This window comes from Echinops telfairi, unplaced genomic scaffold (assembly GCF_000313985.2).
Source record: "Echinops telfairi isolate 266 unplaced genomic scaffold, ASM31398v2 ScPeMD7_7469;HRSCAF=8507_0, whole genome shotgun sequence".
Classification (NCBI taxonomy): domain Eukaryota; kingdom Metazoa; phylum Chordata; class Mammalia; order Afrosoricida; family Tenrecidae; genus Echinops; species Echinops telfairi.
Window position 1 is genome coordinate 60805412 of NW_022111372.1, and position 21446 is coordinate 60826857.

The window sequence follows — 21446 nt, forward strand, 5'->3', positions numbered from 1 at the left end:
ACAGGCAGGGCTGCTCGGAGTCAGGGTTGACTTGACAGTAGTGAACAACAGTCATAAGGCTGGGGAAGACTTTCAACAGGAACTTCTGCTTTCATGTGATCAAGAAGATGCGGGAGCAGGGCAGGTGAAGGGTCAAGTCTTGCTTTTCCTGAGGAGCAGAACTGTTGTCATTGTGCGGTGTAATCCACGGGCAGCTTTACTTATTGCATGGCTAGGCAATGTGTGAGGTCCTCTGCGCCCATGGCCGCTAGCCTTGGCCTTGCTCCGTTTCTTGGCATTGTTTGGCTTTTGCTTGGCCCAAGCTCCAGGCTGCCTGTCATCACTCACATTTAGGCCTCCGCCCGGCATAGGGAGTATTATACTCAGGTGAGAGCTTCCCCATCTGCCTACTCATTTCCTTCGTTAGTGCTGGAGGAAGGCCAGATCAGGGGCAATGGACCTCTCTTCCTTGAGGCTTGGATGTGGGAGGGGTGGAAAGGAACGCACATTGTGTCTTGCTGCTCCCTAAAATAAAGACGGCATCATCCCAACCCAATGCACTGCCACTGAGTCGATCACAACTCATAGCGACCCTATGGGACAGGGTAGAATGGCCTATGTGACTTTCCAAGAGTATAATGGTGTACAGGAGTAGAAAGTCCTGTCTTTCTTCAGAGGATGGGCTGGTGGTTTTGAACTGCTGACCTGGCGGATCGCAGCTGAACTCATAACCGCTATGCCACCAAGGCTCCTGGGAAGATGGCACAGGACGGAGAAGTACGTCGCTCCGTTCTACATAAGGTTGCTGTGAGCTGGAGTCAACTCAATGGCAACCAACAAGAAGAGCAGAACTTCGTACGCTCCAAGAAAGAGGACATTGGAGAGCCACCTTTCACCCCTGATAGAAATATAACGGATTCTAGAATGCATGTGGCTACATACAAGGGGGTTCCCAATGGATGCAGGAAAATGGAATGAAACGATAATAGGATAATTCCCATAAACCTCCTGAAGCTCCCTGCATTTCTCTTCTATCAAGATCCTGCTATCTGGAGTCCAGGCAGGGCTGTGGGAAATCCCATCCCGCTGGATGTCAGTGTCGGGGAGCATGCCCCTATCTTCAGATCAGAGGCACCAGGACTTTCCCGTGCATGCAGTCTCCAGCCAACTACCTCTGGGAAGTTCTATAAAATCAGGGGAGATGACACTATTCTACTCACAGCCCACGGGAGCCAAACACACACACCTCTCACCTGAATGCTCCTGAGGCTACAGAGAGCTGGCTGACAAGAAGCTACATTTTTGCACCGAGGCCCGCCCCCCCAGACAGGTCTGCAGCTGCTGTCTTGTTGGCCTTCCTAGGCACCGGGCAATTTGGCGAAGGCAGTGAGGTTGTCAGGCTCAGAGGCTCCTGGACACTCTCCCAATTCCTGACCTGTTCCTGGCCAGAATCTTGTCAAAGTCTGTTCAATTTCTGGACTGCTCTTACTTCTGCAATTCCTCACGCCCTGAAAACCGGAGGGATGCTGTCTCCAAGAACCTCTCTTTTTATTAGCAATGCCCCCCACTGCTCAACTCCAGCCCTTTGACCATCTCAGGAGCATTCAGGCTGTTCCACTGACGGCTCTAATTGTCTGCCACGGGTTGCTTAGCAAACGAATCCCATTTTTAGCTGGTTCCAACCACAGTGCTAAAAAGGTTTGCAAGCGGAAAACTAATTTATGAAAATAATCCTTTTGTTCAATTCCGCTTTCTTATCTTTCTCAGACCATGCTTTCTTTAAGCCCTTTCCAGACACTATGTTACAATCAATGATGTGTGTTGATGACCACAAGGTCCCCAGGACTCGTGACGAGAAGATGAAATTGAGACTGCGTCCCACGATTTTCCTTTCTTTCTTTTCTTATGCGGCCGCGATTTCTGTGCAATCTTTCCTGGAGCACCAGACCCTGCGAAGTGCTGTAGAAATACAATGGGCTGGGTTGCCTACCGTTTCTACCCTGTATTTTTCCAATTCTTGGTTGCTGCTGGTTTCCTATCATTTCCAGACAGTCAATTTGCAGAGACGCTTCAGTGATGGCATGCTATCCGTTCATCTCTATTTATGATTATTGACGTGTAACAATTATCACATTATCTGGATAGGGAGATCTGCTCCATAAATTATAGTGGTGGAGTCAAGGCATTTTAATTATTTTTCTGTGCCACTATCACAGGGAAACGCCTACTAAGAAATCTTGAATTACGTTCTTTTTAACTCCTAGCTTTGTCCTTCATTAGTTGCCAGATGATAAGGCCCCAAAAGGCACATACTTGCCGAACCCTAGCCTGTGTCACACAGCAACACGTGCCTCTGCATTTTGCTGACCCCGGGGAGAGGGTTGACTCACTTGGGTGGAGCTATTTATTGCCCTTGATGCCGCCTCTTCTAAAGGAAGCTTCTTTCTTTAAAAGTCTCTGTGGTGGTACCCGTGGGAGAAAGATGGGGCTTTCTACTCCTTTACAAAGTTAGTCTATATGAAACCCAGGCTTGATGCGGCCACTGGGACAGCAAGTAGAATAAGGGTTTCTGGGGGTATGGTGATGGTGGCGGGGTGTAAAAGGGAGCTAACTTCAAGGAGTTCAAGAAGGAAAAGAATGTTTTGAAATGGATTGTGGTAACCATTGTATAATACTGCTTGAAGTGATCAAAATATGGAATGGTATGATATCTGTATTAAGTCCCAATAAAATAGTTTTTTTTGGGAAACAAGAGTTACAGTCCTGGAAGCCCGCAGGGGCATTTATACCTTGTCCTTTAGGGCTGCCGTGAGTTGGCGTAGGCTCCACGGCCACGTTTGTTTTCCAGCTGGGGCTGGTACAAGCCAGTTGCCATCAAGTCAATGTTGCTCCTGGCAGCCTGCTGTGAGCCAGAGTCGAATAGATCCGTGCTGCACAGACTTTTAAGAGCCCGACTTTTTGGAAGCAGATTGCCAGACTTTTCTTCCTAGGCGCTCCTGGGTGTGTGCCACCTGCCGACCTTCTGACTAGAGTCAAGTGCTTAGCCAATGGCACCACGCAGGGACCCTGGGGCTGGTTCCAACCATCAAACAGTCTAAGGTTACTCCCAGCTCTCCTACATCTTGGTGGAGATCAAAGTGTCCTTAGAAGTGGTAACCATTGGTGAGGAGGATGAGATTAAATTATAACAGATAGGAGAAGGAGCAATCAAAATGGAATACATCAGGAAATGATTGGATTTTGGGGAGGAATGATGACATGTTCAGCAGAAAACTGACTGAAATGGGTCATGGGCCTTTTGAGCTTCATTTGCAGTAGAAGCAAACTGTTATGGTTTGAATTTTGTTCCCCTGAGAAAAGGTATGCGGAAGACTTAGCTCGTGACCTGCTTCTTAAATAAGTGTTTTCTTTTGTAATGTAAATGTGGCCATACTGGAGTATGGTGGGTCCTAAACCTGATTCCTTTTCTTATAAAGTCAGCACAAGGGACACAGACATACATGGGGAAACACAGACACCCTATGGAGACACTGAAGAAAGCCAAGAGTTTTGTGTCAGCAGCATACTTTTTGATTTGCTCCGGGGTTACAGATGTACAGTGTAGTACGATGGGGGTTTTTCAGTGAGAGCAAGGGGGCCAGGAACCACCCACTCAAGTTCCTATGTCCTCAGGCATGACGAAGACCCCCCGCCCAGTGTTCCATATAGAGGATGGAAACAGTGCTACGGCTGGGCTGGGGTATTCCTACGTAGACCATGCCCACCACGTATGAAGGCAGACTTACAGCAGCAGATACCATGGCCATCTGGACCAGGAGGAACCCAGAGAAATCATCAATACACAAATAGGAAGACCTCTTTTTTTTCTAATTCCTCCCTCTGCCCTCAAAATCAGAAGCATTGCTCAGAAGAGTTAAGAGGCTGGAAGGGAATCTTTCACAACCAAACGTCCCCCTTCCCCTCTTCTCCAGGGGCACAGTTCTAACTTGTCCTAGGAGGAAGGGTGGGATCATACGGACTATAAAATAAAACCCAAATTTGATTCTAGAATATTCTTGTCTCAGATTGGTGACCCTAAGCACATTTGCTCTGTAGAACCACCCTGCCACCACTTTGGAAATAAGGGTGAAATGTACCAGCACAATTGTGTTTCGTATATAGTTGTGCATTAGTATAGATGCAGTTGCCCCGTGGGTTTGCTGTGAGGTTGGAGATACCCGATACTGAGTGTCTGGCTCCCTATGTTATTAGTTATTAGCTGCCGCTGACTCCAGGCAACACCATATTTATCAGAAGGAAACACTGTCCCCTTCCAGGCCAGGTGCATGAGATGCTCGGCCCACTGTCGTACAGACTGCAGATGCAAAGTGACTTTCAACCCTGGACGATCCTCTTTCAGCACCTGTGGGACATGATTCTGTTGTGAGTCACAGGGTTTTCATTGGCTAATTTCCACAAGTAGCTTCCCAGTCTTTTTCTCAGTCTGTGTTCACCTAGACGTACCACTGAAGCCTGTCCCACTGTAGGTAGCCCTGCTGGTTTTTAAAACACTCATAGCCTCAGTTCCAGCATCACAGTGACATGCAAACAACCAGAGAACAACACAAGGACCTATAGATGGTGGCTAGTTTATGGTGGATGTTCCAAAAATTCTGGCAATGGCACCCTCTTGGTGCTTAGATACGGAATGATATGCTATCAAGTTAATAACGGCATTCGCTAACACACTTTTGAATGAAAGGTTTCATCAGTGATCTTGTGAAAGCCACTATCAGAGGTATGATCAAGGAGGATTTAAAAATAATAACAATCATGTCACAAAAAATGAGACCTTACAAAATCATCTAAAACTCAGGGGACCAGCAGGGGACTCAGCAGGTTCTAGGTTGAAGATGGTCAGACCCCCAGAGAGCAGGACACCAGTCTGGGTTCCCGTCCAAGTGTGGAAAGGGCCCCCAGGGAGTCATGGTAGGGGGCTCCACGTTTCCAGGCCCCCTGGGTCCTGGGGACCCCAGGGTCAGCGCTTCTTGTTCTGATAAAAATACCCCAGATGATCGCACAGCCCGCAGCTAGGAGGGCACGTACCTGCTGTTGAAGGGGTTGTCCCCAGGAATGATGTGGGTGCTGTCCTTGCCTGCCAAAAGCTTGATGCGGTCGTAGAAGGACTTCACCACTGGCGAGTCTGTCTGGCCCTGCTGGATGATGTCCAGGGGGTCTCGGGAGCCCCGGCAGAGCAGGCTGTTCTGACAGGCTGACTGCAGGCAGCAGTCGGGGTCCAGGCAGTCCACCAGGCCGTCTGTGGGCAGAGGCAGGGCAGGGTCAGGGAGAGTGATGGGAGAAAGCTGCTTGGATATGCCAGATCCCATTGTCTCCAGCACCAAGCCTTCCTGAGGGCCTTGTCGCCTGGCACCTCTCACACACCAAGCAGGCTCTCATTGCAATCCGTAGCCATTGTGCCAATTCTGGCTCATAGGGACCCTGTAGGACAAGGTAGAACTGGCCAACCCTGTGGGTTTCAGAGACTGGAACTTTATGGGAGTAGAAAGCCTCGTCTTTGTCCCGAGGAGCTGTCTGGTGGTTTTGAACAGCTGATTTTGTGGTTAGCACTCAATGCATAACTACTATGTCACCTGAGAAGAAATCATTAAGAATCCCGGCAAAGGTTTATTCCTGGGTACTTGATGAATTGAGCTCTTAGTTTTCTTTATCATTAATTCCCTAGACTTCCCACTGTGTCTATAAGCTAGTATTATTTGTGTTTGTAAAACAAAGAAATAAACCAAACTTTACTTTTAAACCATACAGCACAATATAGATTTTGTGTTTTGCCGCATCGCAGGGCCATAACTAATCAAAAGGCATAGGATTCTTAAAGGAGAAAATAACTTCATCTCTGCTCCCTTTGAACCAGCGGGGACTGTGAATTCCATATTCTCCAAGAAATGTGGAGAACTATCTTTCGCTTGGGTAAGCAGACATTAAGCCATCAGCCCCCTCAACTGCATATGCACATGTTTTCTCACATGCATCCAGGCCAATGACCACCATGGTTCACCTGCCCAGATTTCTGCCTCTGATCCAAGTTCCTGAGCTGGGTCCTAGTTATTCATCATCATTCAACAGCTCTTTGCTGAGAGCCACCCATGTGCTGGAAGGCCAACAGCGGCAGAGCACAGGGTACCTACGCTTCAGGGACTGACTCAGGTGGAGAAGAGAGTCTTGTCTCTTTGTCTAGATGTGGCCTCCTCCCCAGGAACCCTTCCTCGTAGTTCCCCGGATTCAGTTCGGCATTCCTGTTTGGAATACCAGTCCTGCATCAGTGATTCCCAAAGAATGCTTCTGCACCAGATTTCTGTGAGGAGCACTGAGGGCCCACTGTGACCCCCGATGCCATAGACAGCCTCCGGGAGCAGGCCATGCAATGGTCATGGTCAACATGCTTTTGAGGAGATTCCAGCCCATGACCGATTTAAGAAACTCTGGTTAGTGCTAAGTTTCTAAGTTTCTTGTATGGGAATTAATGATCTCTTTCTGCTTGCCTTCCTGTCTGGAAAATGAGCTCTTGGAGTACGAAGAACGTTGTTTTATTCATTTCTATCTTGATGTCTAGCTCTGCGCCAAGCATGGAATTGGGCAATCAACAAATAGTTGATGAACGATTAAATGACTGTTTCCTGTTCGTCACAGGCTCCTAAGGGCGGAGAATGGGAAAACCAGGGCAGTCTTGTCTCCTTGGAATCTCCTCTTGGAATGGACTGGTTGGCTAACTCTCATTCACTCTGCTGGGAATTGGCTGGACACACTATTGGGAACTTGGAGAATAACTTGCTTAGTCTCCCAAATTTGATGGCAAGGCACTTTGGGTGTGGTTGCTGTAGGAGAGGGGACATAATTAGTGTTATAGAAACTTGCACTCAGACTCCAGGCAAGGACTTGATAAACACATGTTCTGCAAAGCTGAATTGGGACCTTACCTGAGTGTTTTAAATATATTACCATGTGGTTTTTGGGCACTGCCCTTTCATTTGGTTCCGCAAATGAAATTGAAATATGTAATTTTGGCAAAGTTCCACTGTAATTTAGCAATTAATGTACAATTATTTTAATGCATTACTTCCTTCTTAGCAAGCAAACAAATTAGGAGGTTGCATGTCATGCCTGGCTGTAAATTATGAAAACTAGCCTCTCATTTTCCACATGGGCAAATGTTGCTTTGGCGGCTCCGAACGCATTTAGATTTACAAAATTTCCTAGAATTGCAGACACAGGAGGGTGAGCAGGCACACACACACTTTAGAGACTTTTGAATTCAGAACTCTGAACATCTCAGACGGATGCGCTGCTTGGATTAGATGCTCCCCTGCACCCAGCAGCTCTCAGGCAGTGACACAGCTGGAGAAGTGCCTTCTATGGCCGAGTAATCCAGGGCATCACTTCAAGCCCATGCTCCGGCCATCAGGGGGATCCGAGTGGTGCCAGATTACCCAAGACACAAGGCAAGCCCGGACTGACTTACCCATCTATAGTTGAACCGTTTTACATTTTCTCTCCCACCACATCAAGGGTTCTGCTTCTATATCGGCTGGCATCTGTCCCTGTCTCCCCATCCCACAAAACCTTCCCACAGAATCATATATACAATCCCTGACAGGGATGTAGTCTTGAGTAAACAAGGTAAGCACGGGCTGCCTTGTGCTTACGGATTCATCTTTAGCTACGATTTCACACGCTTGGATGTGGTGACAAGCATGTGACATTGTTCACTACAGATGAGCCAGTAAGCACAAGTCAGCCCGAGCAATTGGGCGGCCTTCCCTTGTATCCAAGGGCCGTGGGGAGATAAGACAAAGGAAATCAAAGGACAAGCAGCACAGCGCTCTGTCTTTAACTCCACATTCCACAGACTGCCTTCAGGAGACAGAGCAATCTACAACCCGAGGCCGGCTCTGGATTTAAAAAGGACCCGCTGCGCTATGCTGGCAGTGCGCCATTCAGCTGCTACAGAAACTTCCTGGGTGCGAAGGCACCCACTGTCGTTAGCACCAGAGAGTTCTGGAAGGTCAGCGCTCTCTTCCCATTAGGAGTGCCGATCCTCTCTGGTGGCCTTTCCCTTCGGAAGCTGGAATGGCTCCCACCCCCACCTCCCAAACACTGCCCACCTGTTCTACATAACCAGCCGGCGGACCCAAGTATAACGTCACAGCAACAGACACACATCTGCCTTCTCCACCGGCCTTGCTGCCGGCCATGGTTCCTGGGTTTGGGACTGTCCCCACACTGTGAACCTGAAACTATCCCTCTGCTTTGTTGAGTCCAAGCTTCCTGTCTGCCAGGAGAGGTCCTAATGACAGACCCGCCACGGCAGAAGACAAAAGCAAAATGAGACAGAAAACAGAAAAGCTGTACACCCTCTCCTTCATTTCCTGCATATTTACATTCGCCTCTTGTTGAGACCGGGCATTTGGGGTTTTACCCGTTATTAAGTGTGAGGGTACGTTTTGTCTGTAATGACCTCATCATGCCGCGTGATTATGGGCTGCCGTCGCCGAGCACTTTCCAACGACACCGTGAACTTTAAATTGGCACTCCAATCTCCCGCGGCCTGTCAGTCACGGGAAGCGCATCTTTATGCCAGCAAGCCCCTTGGATGGAGTCTGACATTGCAATCTTCAGTAAATTACCCTGTCACTGACAATCTTGCAGTGATCGCGCAAACAATCAAGCAGGCAATCAAACTGTTCTGAATTGCCAGTTCAGGACCTGAGAGGCTGCAGACGCCCCGTTCAACGGTGGCGGGAAAGCTGCCCGGCCCTTCTCTGACACTGGAGGATTTCTTTCTTTATTTATCTACCTGCTTATTTGTTTGTCTGGCTGGCTTTTTCCTGGCAAGGGCGCTTAGGGTGGTGAGAGAGGTTTGTGGAGTTCCCGGAAAGGTCCCGGTTCTGACTCAGCTGTCATGGGAAAGAGACCAGGGCCTTCCCGACCCAGGCCGAGTGGGTGGCACAGGTCTGCCCAATGTGTCCTCATTGCCATCACTGTGAGACGCGGCCAAGGAGAATTACCAAGGTGCTTCTGTCAGGGCGGAAGCTAAGTGACGGCTCTGGCCAAGTACACCAGATGCTAATTTCATGGCAATTGAAGAGAGACAGAGGCTTACAGGAACTTTCTGGAATAAAAAGAGTGGCTTTAAAAAAAAAAAGAAAAGAAAAGAAGCAAGAATTGCCCAGCGTAGCTCTGGCAATGTGGACTCGAAATCAGGTTAATGGTAAATTGAATCCACTGGATCGAAACCACAAGGTAAAGGGCCAAAAATGAAAAGAAAAAAAAAAGGCATTGGAGGCTAAGAGGCTGGCTCTTCTAAACAGATGGATTTAGGTTTGATTATCTCCACTGGTCCCTAGCTGTGTGAACTTGGAAAGACTAACTAACCTGGCAGAATCTCTGCCTTTAAACGTGAGTGATATCAATGGCTATTACATAGGGGCCTAAAGGAGCTCTGGTGGTGCTGTGGGTTAGGTGTTGCACAGTCAGTAGTTCAAACCCACCAGTAGCTTCATGGGGGAAAGAGGAGGCTCTCTGCTCCCATAAGATTTACAGCCTTGGAACCCCGTGGTAGGGTTGTTATTCAGAACTGACCTGATGGCCCTGGGGTGGCGGTGGGAGAAGAGCCCTGCTGATCTGCTTCGATCCAGATTCCCAAACGCAAACCAAACTCACTGCCATCAAGCTGAGGCCAACCCCTCGTGACCTGTGAGGATCGGGCAGAACTGCTCTTGTGGTGGTAGAGGGCCTCATTTTTCTCCTAATTCCTGCCCGGTGGTTTCAAAGTGCTGACCTTATGATTAGCAGCCCAGTGCATAACCACTATACCACCAGGGTTCCCTATCAAGAATATAGCACAGGGAACCCTATGGACAGCTCTATCTACTCTGTCACATGGGGCCATCCTGAGTTGGAATTGACTGGGGACAAGCGAGTTGGGATATACGACATTGGTCTGTCTAGGGTATGTACTCAATGAGCTGCAGGTACTGCGGCCAGAGCCCCCTTGAAGTTGTCGATGTATAAGGACATGGAAATTGATAAAATTGACATCCACTCACTGGTACGGGCTGTTGGTTGGTTGAGTCTTCGTGAGAATGCTGTGATTTCAGAGAGTGACAGGTTACTAATAGTTAAGAAGAGAGAGTGTGGATTGAGTAGAGCTTGCAATTGCTTGTCCTGACTTCAATCAGCATGACAACCCTACAAAGCAGAATAACGCCATGGCTAAGGCGCAGACTCTAGACACCTCGAAGGATGTCTGGGTCTGAATTTCAGACCAGCCACTACCTTAGCTCCTGACCTACAGCCATTTATGGCTTTGTGCCTTATTCCCTCATTTACAAAACAGAGATGATGACGATGGTGTTGAAGATGTTAGAACGGGCGGTTGGGAGACAAAAAGAGCTAATCAGTGTGAAGTACTCAAAGCAGAAAGTACTAAAAGTAGATCATCTTAAATGCACAAAGTGGTGAATTTTCCTATGTGAACATGCCATTATATTTACCACCGGAAGAAAATCAAGAACATTCCGACTGCTCCAGAAAGTTCCGTTGAGCCTTTCCTGGCCAATATCTGCCCAAAGAGGTCACTTCCATTTCTGACCATCTTCTATAATGGTTTTTAACATCGCCTGTTTTCTCCAACGTTTTATAAATGGAAAAGCATGTGTCCTTCAAAGCTCACATTTTCAAGTCCAGTGAGAACTGGGTACACGATGGTACTGTGGTTAACCCACCCATTTCACAGAGGAGGAACGGAGGCTCAGAGGAGTGGAACAAGTTATCCAAGTGGCGCTGAGGCGGCATGGACAAAACCGGACAAGCCCCGCCAGCGAGAGCACCAGCCTCTCGTCTTCACCTGGAGGAGATTCCGAGGGGCCTCTGAAGACAGGGCAGTGGGCACTCATCACCGACTGGGGAAGTGTTGGCAGCAGGGAGACCGAGTCACCTCTGAGGACCTGTGCACTCCCACAGCTGGGAAGGACGCAGACTGGTTGATCTGGGCAGGAATGAGCAGAGGAACATGATGCCTGGGAATTCATCCTGGGCAGCAGAGCCTGCTGAGCGCCACACTGCCGACTGCCCTGGTGCGTGTGCTACCACTGGCGCAAGGTGTTAGGGCCCAGAGGTTTCCGTCAACTAGTTCCAGCCGTGCCTAGTTGGGTCACTTAGATTTTTTTTTCTTTTTCAAATCATTTTAATGTTGGCTCGTACAACTCTTATTACGATCCGTACATACACCCATTGTGTCAAGCACATTTGTACATGTGTTGCCATCATCATTCTCAAAACTTTTGTTTTCTACTTGAGCCCTTGGTATCAGCTCCTCATTTGGGTCAGCTGGATTTTAAAAGAAGCTCCTCCTGAAGGGGTTCCAGGGTGGCACACATGGCTAAGTGCTGATTAGTAACCAGCTGATGGCTGGGGGTCAAACCCACCCCAAGACAGCTTGGACGCAAGTGCTGTCAGAGCTTTGAAAAGCCTATAGGAGCAGAAGGCCTACCCTGCACACTTGGAGTCACCATGGTTGAGCACGACCGTAAGCAGTTAACCAGGAGGTTGACACGCTGGAGCACACCCAGCGGTGCTGCAGAAGGAAGGCCTGGCATCTGCTCTCCTAGAGAAGACAGCCAAGAGGGCCCGATGGAGGAGTTCCACTGGGGAAGCCATGGGCTGCCAGGAGTCAAAACTGAGTAGACGGCAGTTTCTCTTCTTATGCTCATTAGGTAGTAAAAAGAGTTTACCTTCAAAGCCTCAATCGGATACTGACAAGTCAAGCTACGTTCACGATGAGGAGAGAGCCACAGGAAATGTGGGGATGTAAAGGAAGCATATATGTGAATCCTGCTCCATTATGCATCTTATATACTATTAAGTAGTATTCAGGATTCACTATTGGAAGCACAAGGAGCCCTGGTGGCATAGTGGACTCTTCATTGAGCTACGAACCACAAGGTCAGCGGTTCAACCCACCGGGCACTCTGTGGGAGAAAGATGGGCGTGTCTGAACTGGCGATGACTCTCAGCCTCCGTCCTGTGTGGTCGCTGTGAGTCGGAATCGGCTCGCTGGCAGTGATTTGGAGTTGGAGTCTGAGTTATTTGGAAACACAGGCAGCATTCTCCCAAACATTCAACCCACCCGTAGCTCTTCTCAGTAAACGACACTCATGTCAGTGGGTTTTCATGTCATGGCCAGTTGTTATAAACTGGAAAAAATGAGAACACGCCGGGCGTGTCTGGCTGCGGTAATGCCTAGTGCATGGGGAATACGCTCAGACGGGCTGACAGGACATGTGCCTGTGCTCGCGTTGCCCTGCGTGCAGTCACCGAGCAGAAGGCAGGGTTGGTGAAACATGTACTCCCTTTGTGCCTGAGCCCTGGCTACACTTGGAGGAGGACTGGCTCCCGGGTCAGGAAGATGCGTATTTCAGTTATAGCCCTCTTTGCTCTTGGTTAACTGGGTCTCTTAACAGGTGGGGAGGGGGGCGCAGTTTGTGCCAGCCTTTGCCCCTTTTGTTCCTCGTAGCTTGATATGGTGGTGGCTCCCTCTCCAGCCTGCATGGGCTCCCTCGCTTTCTCGGGAATTAAAGGCTTCAGAGAAACACCTAAATGCACTTTCCTCTGTTTCACTTTGTGACAGGGCAGCACAACCCCCCTCAAGAGCACCAGACAGCTCTGCTCTAGAGTGCACTGGGTGCCTTGTTGGGAACTGGGCAGTTGCTCGGACTGTAAAAGTGAGCCCAGCTCTTTCCAGGGCACCGGCTGCCAGCAAACCTCCCTTTCTCACGCACTGGGCCGGGAGACCACATGGGGAACTGGGTAAGAGTTTGGGCTTTGAAGAGTACATAGGCTTTGCATATGTATAGGATGTTCAAGGGCAGGTATTGGCCAGGAAAAGGAACTTTCTGGGGGCACTGGGAATGTTCCAAATCGTTAGCTAGGTAGTGGCTATGCCAAACCCAGACCCAACCCATCAGAGTGTAGCTGTGCTCCATGAGGTTTTGAATGGCTGACTTTTCACCAGGCCTATCTTCTACAGTACCTCTGAGTGGATTTGAACCTCCAACCTCTCAGTCAGCAGCCGGGCTCTGGCAGCTGTCAAAGTGCATTCATACATACAAACTCACCCGGCTGTAACTTAAATGATCTGCTTCATGCACTCGCTAGCAGGCTGACTTTAGGCAAGATTTCAACCTCTCTGCTTTCACTTGCTCATGGACAAAGTGGGGAGGCTGGTGCCGAGGACAGTCCTGCAGTGCACAGGATGCTGGGAGGAGTGTGGGGCAGCGTATGTGAAGTACGCAGGACTGTGGAGCTCCTGGTGCCTCCCCATCAGTTCTCCTTCTTTTCTTATTTCGAGTCTTCTGGGCATTGTGTACGTTTGCTGAGTGGCACAGAGTTGGGTATCCATGTCAAGACAGACCCAGGCAATCCAAGTACCTAACCCAGCAAATCCGAGGGCCATCCTGAGAGCCGTTGGTGATGGCGAGACGTAAAATCAATGGAGCGGTGGACAGAAGGCGGCAATATGTTTGGGGCAAGAAGGAAGTAACTGGGGCTGTTTGCTCTTAGTGATGGCAATGAAGGAGCAGAGATTCTGGGGGGCATGGCACTGACTGGCAAATGCCAGAGGCCACTCATGAATGTTGGTCAGAGATACAAAACCCCACTGCCAACCAGTTGATGCCGACTCCCGGGCTGTAAGTCTCCCTGTCTCCTGCGGAGTGACTGGTGAGTTAGAACAGCCCACTTTCTGTTTAGCAGCCCAAAGCCTAACCTGTGTCGCCACCAGGGCTTCTTTAGAGAAATGAAAGCTCTTGTGTAAAGAGAAAGTTGGCGACCATGGACCTGGCTTTGCCTTGGGAGCTATTTGTTCTAGGTTGTACTTTTTCAGAACTAGGCCTAAGGTATGTGGGATCACAGGCAAATATGATGGAGCTTCCAAAAGCTTGTTGAAAAATGGAGCTATCTTTCTGAACGTTTGAGATATATACAAACACACACACATTGTTTTGTTGCTGCAGGGCCCCTGGCTATATGCATGACTGCAGCAGTGGCTGCACCATTCCAGCAGGCAGAGGAGCTTGGACAAGAAATGCCAGCCTGGGTCATGGGCACAACCTGCACACCAGGCCCCCTTTCTAGCACTGGAGCTCCGGAGTAATTTTGTAGATGTGAATCTCAGCATGACTCAGGGCCTCTGGTTGGCATACATGGAAGTGGCATGCTGACAGGTCAAAGGACCCCTCAAGGGGAGAAATAGGGTGTGGGTTCATGTGGGTCCTGGTTGGGCTGTGGTGTGGGCCCTGGCCAGCTGTGGCCATGACTCCATGCTCTGAGAACCTTGCAGGGAAAGCATTCCAAAGCTCAGGCCCTCCTGTGAGGCAGGGCTGGCTCTGGCCCCATCTGTGCAAGCCTACAATCAGAATCACTGCCATCAAGTCGAGTCTGACTCCTGGCGACCCCAAAGGACAGGCGAGAACTGCCGGTGGGTTTCTGAGATGGTAACTCTTCACCAGAGCAGAAGCCTTGTCTTTCTCTAGAGGAGTGGCTGGTGGCTTCCTACTGATGACCTTGTGGTTATGAGCCCAACTTATAACCACGATGCCACCAGTGCTCTTTTGTCTAAACTTTGATGGCACAAATTGTAATCTGCATCCGGCTTAGTTAGAAAACTAACACAAGAGTATGAGCTTTAAAGTCAGAATGGCCTGGTTTTCAAACCTGGTCTACCCTTCACTAGCGATGTCACATTAGGCAGATGGCTGCACACCAGTGGCTCGGTCTTTGAATGCACAGCGTGGACTTCAGAGTGCCTACCTCACCTAGGTGTCCAGGGCGGCCACGACTTGTGGGGAGGCACATGGCACTCGATGCAGAGGATAGACTCAACACACAGAGGTGATTCTTGATGCTATTTCCCGCTGACTGCCAGGACAGAGCATCTTTTCATTTGCATTTGCCCAGTGCCTGCTGACAAGTTGGAAGTGAGGGGTAATTGAAAGCATTCTGGCTTGATGTAACTAAGAAGTGAAAGAAACGGGCAAGGCTGACTTGATTTAACCTGGCAATATGAGATTAGTTCTTCATTGCCTCTGTTAGGGCTCCCGCATTGCCAACCTTTTAAAGCAATAGATTGGCTGACAGGGTGCTCATTTGGAAGGTTTCACCTGCCATTAATACCCTGCTGCCTGCTGGACCATTGTATCGCAAATGGGCCCCCGCCCCTGCAACGGAGCACCCGCCATGCTTAAAGAGTGTTAGACGTAAAGCTGTGTTTGTGCTCCTTCTGGAAGGTCCCTTGGAAGTTTTCCTCTCTCAGCCTGCCAATGCTTTCTGTCAGCCTCTGAGGTCCAAGGCCAGAGATCCTTGCCCCAAGGCACCTCCTGGCTTTTCTCATGACTTAGCCACGGAAGAGCAATCAAGTCCAACCAGAGACCTGCCGAGTGGAGGCTGCATGGAAAGGCGCTCTGCTGGCTCTCCCCCTGGCCATGGAGGATGCAGGCAAGCCAACAAAAGCTGCTAGCGAGAGTCAAGGGCCTGTTCCTGCCCCTTGGAGGGGACGCAGGCAAGACCTCCATTGAATGCAACGGCCCTTGAAGGTACTGGGAAAGCTGCATTTGATAATAGGGCTGTATTTGTTATCCAAAGTATTTTTTTTTTTTGGGGGGGTATGTTTGTCACCCAAAACAAAATGAACTAAAGACAACCACCACCATCATCAACCGCAGAATCCTTTAAACCAGAATGTTCCAAATTCTGGTGTTTCTCGGTGGCATGGCTGGTTAGGCACTTGACGGCTTAAGATGGCAACTTGTACTCGCTCAGATGTCCCTTGGAAGAAAGGCCTGGAGGCCTGCCTTTCAACAGCCACAGCCGGGAAAGCCCAAGGAGCAGTGCTACTCGGGACACACGGGGCCATCAGGAGTCGGATGCAAGGGCAACTTTAATTGTAACGTTTTAGGTTTCTCAAATTCTCATCTGCACGGGAATTATCCAGTGATCTTGTCAACATGCAGATTCTGAGTCCATGGGTTTGGGCATGAGGGGTGGGGGTGGGGGGAGCCTGAGGTGTTGCATTTCTTACATACTCTAGGGGAGGCTGACGCACCTGCTCCCAAGATCTTGCCTCCATTGCAAGGCTCCCCATCAGGGGTGCTTAAAGCGCAACTGCTGGGCACCTGTGCTGGAGTCACCTGGGCGATGTGTAAACATCGATTCCTGCCATCATCCAGCTCCAAACCCTACTGCCAACGGGCAGAATCTGAATCATGGTGACCCTACAGTCAGAGTGGAACTGCCCAGCTGGTCTTTGGGGCTGTGAATCTTTATAGAAGCAAATGGCTTTATCTTTCTCGGGCGGACGGGCTGGTGGTTTTGAACTGTTGAGCTTCCAAGTTAGCAGCTGGGTCATCAGGGTTCATTTCCATCACACCAGACCTACTGAATTCCTGGGCAGAGGGACTGAGAATCTGCATTCTAACAAGACTCCTGGATCCCTCTTGTTGACTTGAGTTTGAGATGCTCCCCACTGAATGACTGAAAACACCCTTCACGTATCCAAGGCAGTGTAGCTGACCCTGTGGGATCACGGCAGCTTTGCCTACAGTGTCGCCTGTGGGATGGCATAAGGCTTCCTTGAGGCGTAAAATGCAAATTAAGCTATCATACGCTAGTAACATTTTGCAGAAGATAACTCAGGACCACAGCACTGCATCGACTGGGAGCTGCCAGAAATTCAAGCTGGATTCAGGAGAGGACACGGGACAAGGGATGCCATTGCGGATGCCACATAGATGTTGGGTGAATGCCAAGAATACTAGGAAGATATTTGCTTGTGTTTGTTTACTATGCAAAGGCATTTGACTATGTGGATCATGGCAAGTTATGGATAACATTGCAAAGAATGGCACTTCCAGAACACTTAATTGTGCTCATGTAAAACGTGCACACGCACAAAGAGGCAGTCGTTCAGACAACAAGGGGATACTTAGTGGTTATAATCTGGAAAGATGTGCATTGGGGTTGTATCTGTTCCCGATGCTTACTCATTCTGCAGGCTGAACCATACTCTGAGAAGGTGGACTACACGAAAGCTCAAAGCCAAAGCCGCTGCCATTGAATCGATGCCAACTCACACTAATCAGACAGGACTGAGCACAACGCCCTTCTAGGTTTCTAGGATTGTAAATCTCTATGGGAACAGACAGCCTCATCTTTCTCCTAGTGAGCACTTGGTGGGCTCTAACTGCGGACCATATGGTTAGTAGCCAAAGGGTAACTTACGACATGCCTAGAGTCTCTTGAATTATATGAAGTCAAGAAATCAAACCACCTGTTGCATTGGACAAATCTGCTGCAAAAGATCTCGGTAAAGTGTTAAAACTCCGGAATATCACTTGGAGGCGTGAGATGATCTTTTCAATCACCTCACACGCTGGCAGAAACTGGATAAGAAAGAAGAGGGAATACCCTTGAATGATGGTGTTGGCGAAGCAATCCAAATACACCATCGAACCCAAATGTTCCTTAGACGATAGGATGAGGAGACCTTGTCTCGCACACTTTGGACACGGTGCGCGGAGAGACCAAGTCCTGGAAAAGGACATCATGCTCGTTGAAGCAGGTGGTCGAAAAAGAGGAGGACCCTCACAGAGAGGGGCTGATGCAGATTGTGAGGATGACGGCCCAGGGCTCTGTTGGACCCAGGGCTGCTGTGAGACAGAACGAACTGGCCGGCCCCTACGGACAATGGGACATAAAAGAGGAGATGGGAATGGAGGGCCTGTGGCTGAACACTCTGGAAGACGGCCCGTTCAGTAAATTACACCGGTGGCTTTCTTTACAGCAGGACCCCCAGAGTCTAGAGCGTGTGACGATGCCTTCTGACTCATCCATACAGCAGCACCAGCGAGTTCGTGGCACCCGCTGACCACAGAGCCCTTTTGGCTCAGAGCATCTCATGGCAACAGTCTTTGGGAGAACATGCACTGGGAAGCGCTTCATGAGCATGGATGGCTCTAGGCGTGGCAGCTCTGCCCTCGGCAGGACCAAAGTTCCCCCTCTTCTGTACAGTAGTCACGATGAGAAGTCCCACCCTCCTAAAGGCCTTCTGATGGGCTGGCCCCACAACACGCAGGCCTTTGGCGATGGAGCCCAACACAAAGCATGCTCACCCTCCCAGCCCGCAGCTGCCAGCTCCCAGGAGCTGTCCTGCTGAGGGACTTGGCGCTGCCAAAGCCAATGTGTTTTCAGTGGGGACCCTTTGCTGGGTGACAGCATCCCAGGTTAGCAAGACAATGAATCATTAATGGAAGGAGGGCTAACAGGGGGTATTAATGGGGTACCCACAGGCTCTGTGACAAGTGTGCGATACACATTAAATTGCCACCCCAAATCCCAGACGTCATGAATACCCACATTTTACAGAGGAGGGAAGGGAAGCTCCAAAGGGATTCAATAACTTGCCCAGCACCACGTGGCCGTAAGGGGTAGGACTGGGTTTTGAGTCCCGTTCGCTTCACTGTGAAGCCAAATCCTACATGATAACCTAGGAAAGGCCCTGTGTTACTAAACACAGAGGGCCCTCCCGCAGGTGTCTGGACCCCCTGCACCATGCTATGTGCCGGGCACTGCCCAGTCCTGGATCTAAGGCTGAACTGAGTCCAACAGAAGGGTCTGGATAGAGCTTGGAAGGTGAATCGGTTATTGGAGAACTGGTGTGCAGCATGTTAAGAGACTGCTGCCCCAGAAAAGGGCTTTGGACAGCTTACACCTCAGCCTCGGGTGACTCACAACAGGGCCAGCCGCTTTCCATCCCTGGAGATGGGGTCTGGTGTCTCCTGTCCACGTGGAGGCTCAGGGAGGTGAAGGGCCCTGCCCACAGTCACAAAGCCAGCCTCTGTGGCACACTGGACGGCATTCTCGGGAGATGAGGCCAGCTGCCCACTTCCCAAACCCACACTCGTGATGTGCACTCTCAGTGCTGCCGAGGGGACTGTGCGTGAGCCCCGGGGCCTTGTGATGCGGCAGGACGGAGCGGAGGCTTCAGACGCCTGGTCACCTTTTCATTCTCCTGCCCACGCTGCTGCCACCATGGCGTCTCCTCCACTGTGAGAGAGAGGCAGAGTTTTCCTCACAGGTCTCCCAGTTCCGTCTCCTCCTCGGGTAGCCAAGGTCCGCGTCCTCTGCCCCAGGGACTTCTGTCCTCACTGCTGGTTCATTCTTCTGTTACAGAATCAGTGACAGTGTGGAGTGCAGGAAGTGACCTCGGCCTCCCAGTGCCCCCGCCCTGCCCCCCCCGCCCCCAGCTTGCTCTCTGCCTGCTGCTCTGGCCCAGACCTCACCCCTGCTGCCTCCTGCCCCGGCTTCCCCATCAACCTCCGCTCCAGAGAGTCCGCTGACAGGTCAGACAGACGGCCAGTGGAGCGCAGACCCTGCAGGATGGTGGCAGCCCGGCAGGGAGCCAGACAGTGACCTGTGGGCCTCCGGACAGAGAAAGGGCTGTCACCACAACACCAGAAGCAACAAACTCCAACGGCCGCTTTCTGCCTGCGGAGAGAGCGTGTCCCCAGGGGAAGGCTGGAGGACAGGCCCCAGAGCTTTGGCTCTCCTGCCAGGGGAACGAAAGCCAAGCACAGTGCCAAGCAGGAGAAGGGACCCCACTCAGCTGCCACACAACATTCTGAAGGTATTAGGAGCACTGGAAGTGCCCAATTCCTAAAATGTGGCAGCTCTGAGCTACGCATCCTCCCGCCGCCCTGGGTCGTTTATATCAGTCTTCACATCTATTCTACAGACCAGGGGCCGGTAGTGTGTTGTTCATTACGGTTACAGGACGCAGAGGCAGATAACCTGGCTCTAACCCCAGGACGGTCGCATTTGGGCTGCATGGCTTTGGGCTAGTTTCTTTCCCCTCTCTGGGTCTCTGTCTTCTCATCTGTACAATGGAAATAACAATTGACTACTTTCATAAGGACGCTGCAATGCCAGGAGAACTACACACAGTGGGCAAAGGCATTGGTACGAGGCTGAAGCGTCTGGTTGCCATCAAGTCAATTTCAGCTCGTGGGGACCCTGTGTGCATCAAAGTGATACTGTGCTCCACACACAGGGTTTCCAGTGGATGATGTTTGGGAAGTAGTTCACCAGCCCTCTCTTCTGAGGCACCTCTGGTGGACTGAGACCTTTTGGGTAGCAGCTCGAGGGTCTTAACCATTTGTACCACCCAGGCCTCCGGTCTCTCTGCAAACCTGATAGAAAGCTCAACCCATGGATACCAAGCCGATCCCCTGCGTCGGGTTTCCAGGGTTGTAAATCTTTAGAGGAGCAGCCAACCTTATCTTTCTCCCATGAAGCAGCTGGTGGGTTCGAACTGCCCACTGTATGATTAGCAGTCCAATGCCTAACACAAAGTGCCACCCGGGCTCCTACAGATCCAGCTAGCTTTAGAAGTGGTCTGAGGGAAGAATAAACAAACCATTTTGAATCAGGAGGACTGGATTGGATTTAACCTCTAGCCCTTCTGTTTCTTTGTGGATAAAATGAAATCCTTTGTTTTTAAATGTCAGCAAATAGTGCAAAGATTTGGGGAACCCAGTGCAGGCCAAACAGAGCATGTCCTAGAGAACCCAGCTTGGGGGCCACTGCTTAGTGGTTTCTGATGGAAAAGACCACTCAACGCAGGGCCGGGGTAGGGTGGGGTGGAGGGGCATGTGTTATAACAGGAAATGGAGAGATGGGTTTTGAAGTTTGGGGCACGATTAGATACAATGTAGACAACTCACTTCCGAAGCTCTGCATATGCAGACCCTGATATTGAGAGCTGTCATCTAAGTCATGTGCCATCCGGGCGCTATCCATGAACTTTTATAAACCTCACAACAGGCCAATGAGGTTCGTATCGTTGTTCCCGGTTTATGAACGAGGGAAAGAAGGGTCAGAGAGACTAAGTTTCTTGTTCAAGGAAATACAGCCTTAAGAAGCAGAGCCAGGCTCTAGACTCAGGCCTGCCTGCCTCAGAGCCAGGACACAGCATCACTGTCCCAAGAGCACGAGAAAAGCAGCTGAAAGTCGCAAAGGGGGTGGGACCAGGCTTGCGACCACCCCACCTTCTCCCCAGATGCTCTACCACTCTTGTAAGAGGGGCATGGATCTCTCCAGAGGCTGGAACCCGATGCCCGCCCCATTAGCCACACCTCTGTGGCTGACCCTCAAAGTCCCCCCCTGACTCAGCCTGCAGAGCTTCTTGGCAGGGTCTCCACAATAGGTGACCCCGGGCTGCGTCACTTGGAGGTCGAATCACCTGCCAGCAGAGCTCCCTTTAAAACAGGCCTCGTTCTCCAACTGTCTGCATCATCTGGGCCCTTAGTAGGAGTGCAGATTCGTGGGCCCCAGCCTAGACCTACTGAATCAGAAACTCC

At 50.3% G+C, this 21446-nt stretch overlaps 1 protein-coding gene across 1 annotated transcript in view; it reads right to left on the reverse strand.

Moving 5' to 3' along the window:
- The window catches only part of TENM2 (teneurin transmembrane protein 2), a 1165990-nt gene that overhangs the window by 91137 nt on the left and 1053407 nt on the right, over positions 1–21446 (reverse strand). Inside the window, exon 14 of the mRNA XM_045284698.1 lies at positions 5065–5275. Coding sequence (XP_045140633.1) covers positions 5065–5275 — 211 coding nt within the window. The remainder of the gene's footprint in view (positions 1–5064; positions 5276–21446) is intronic.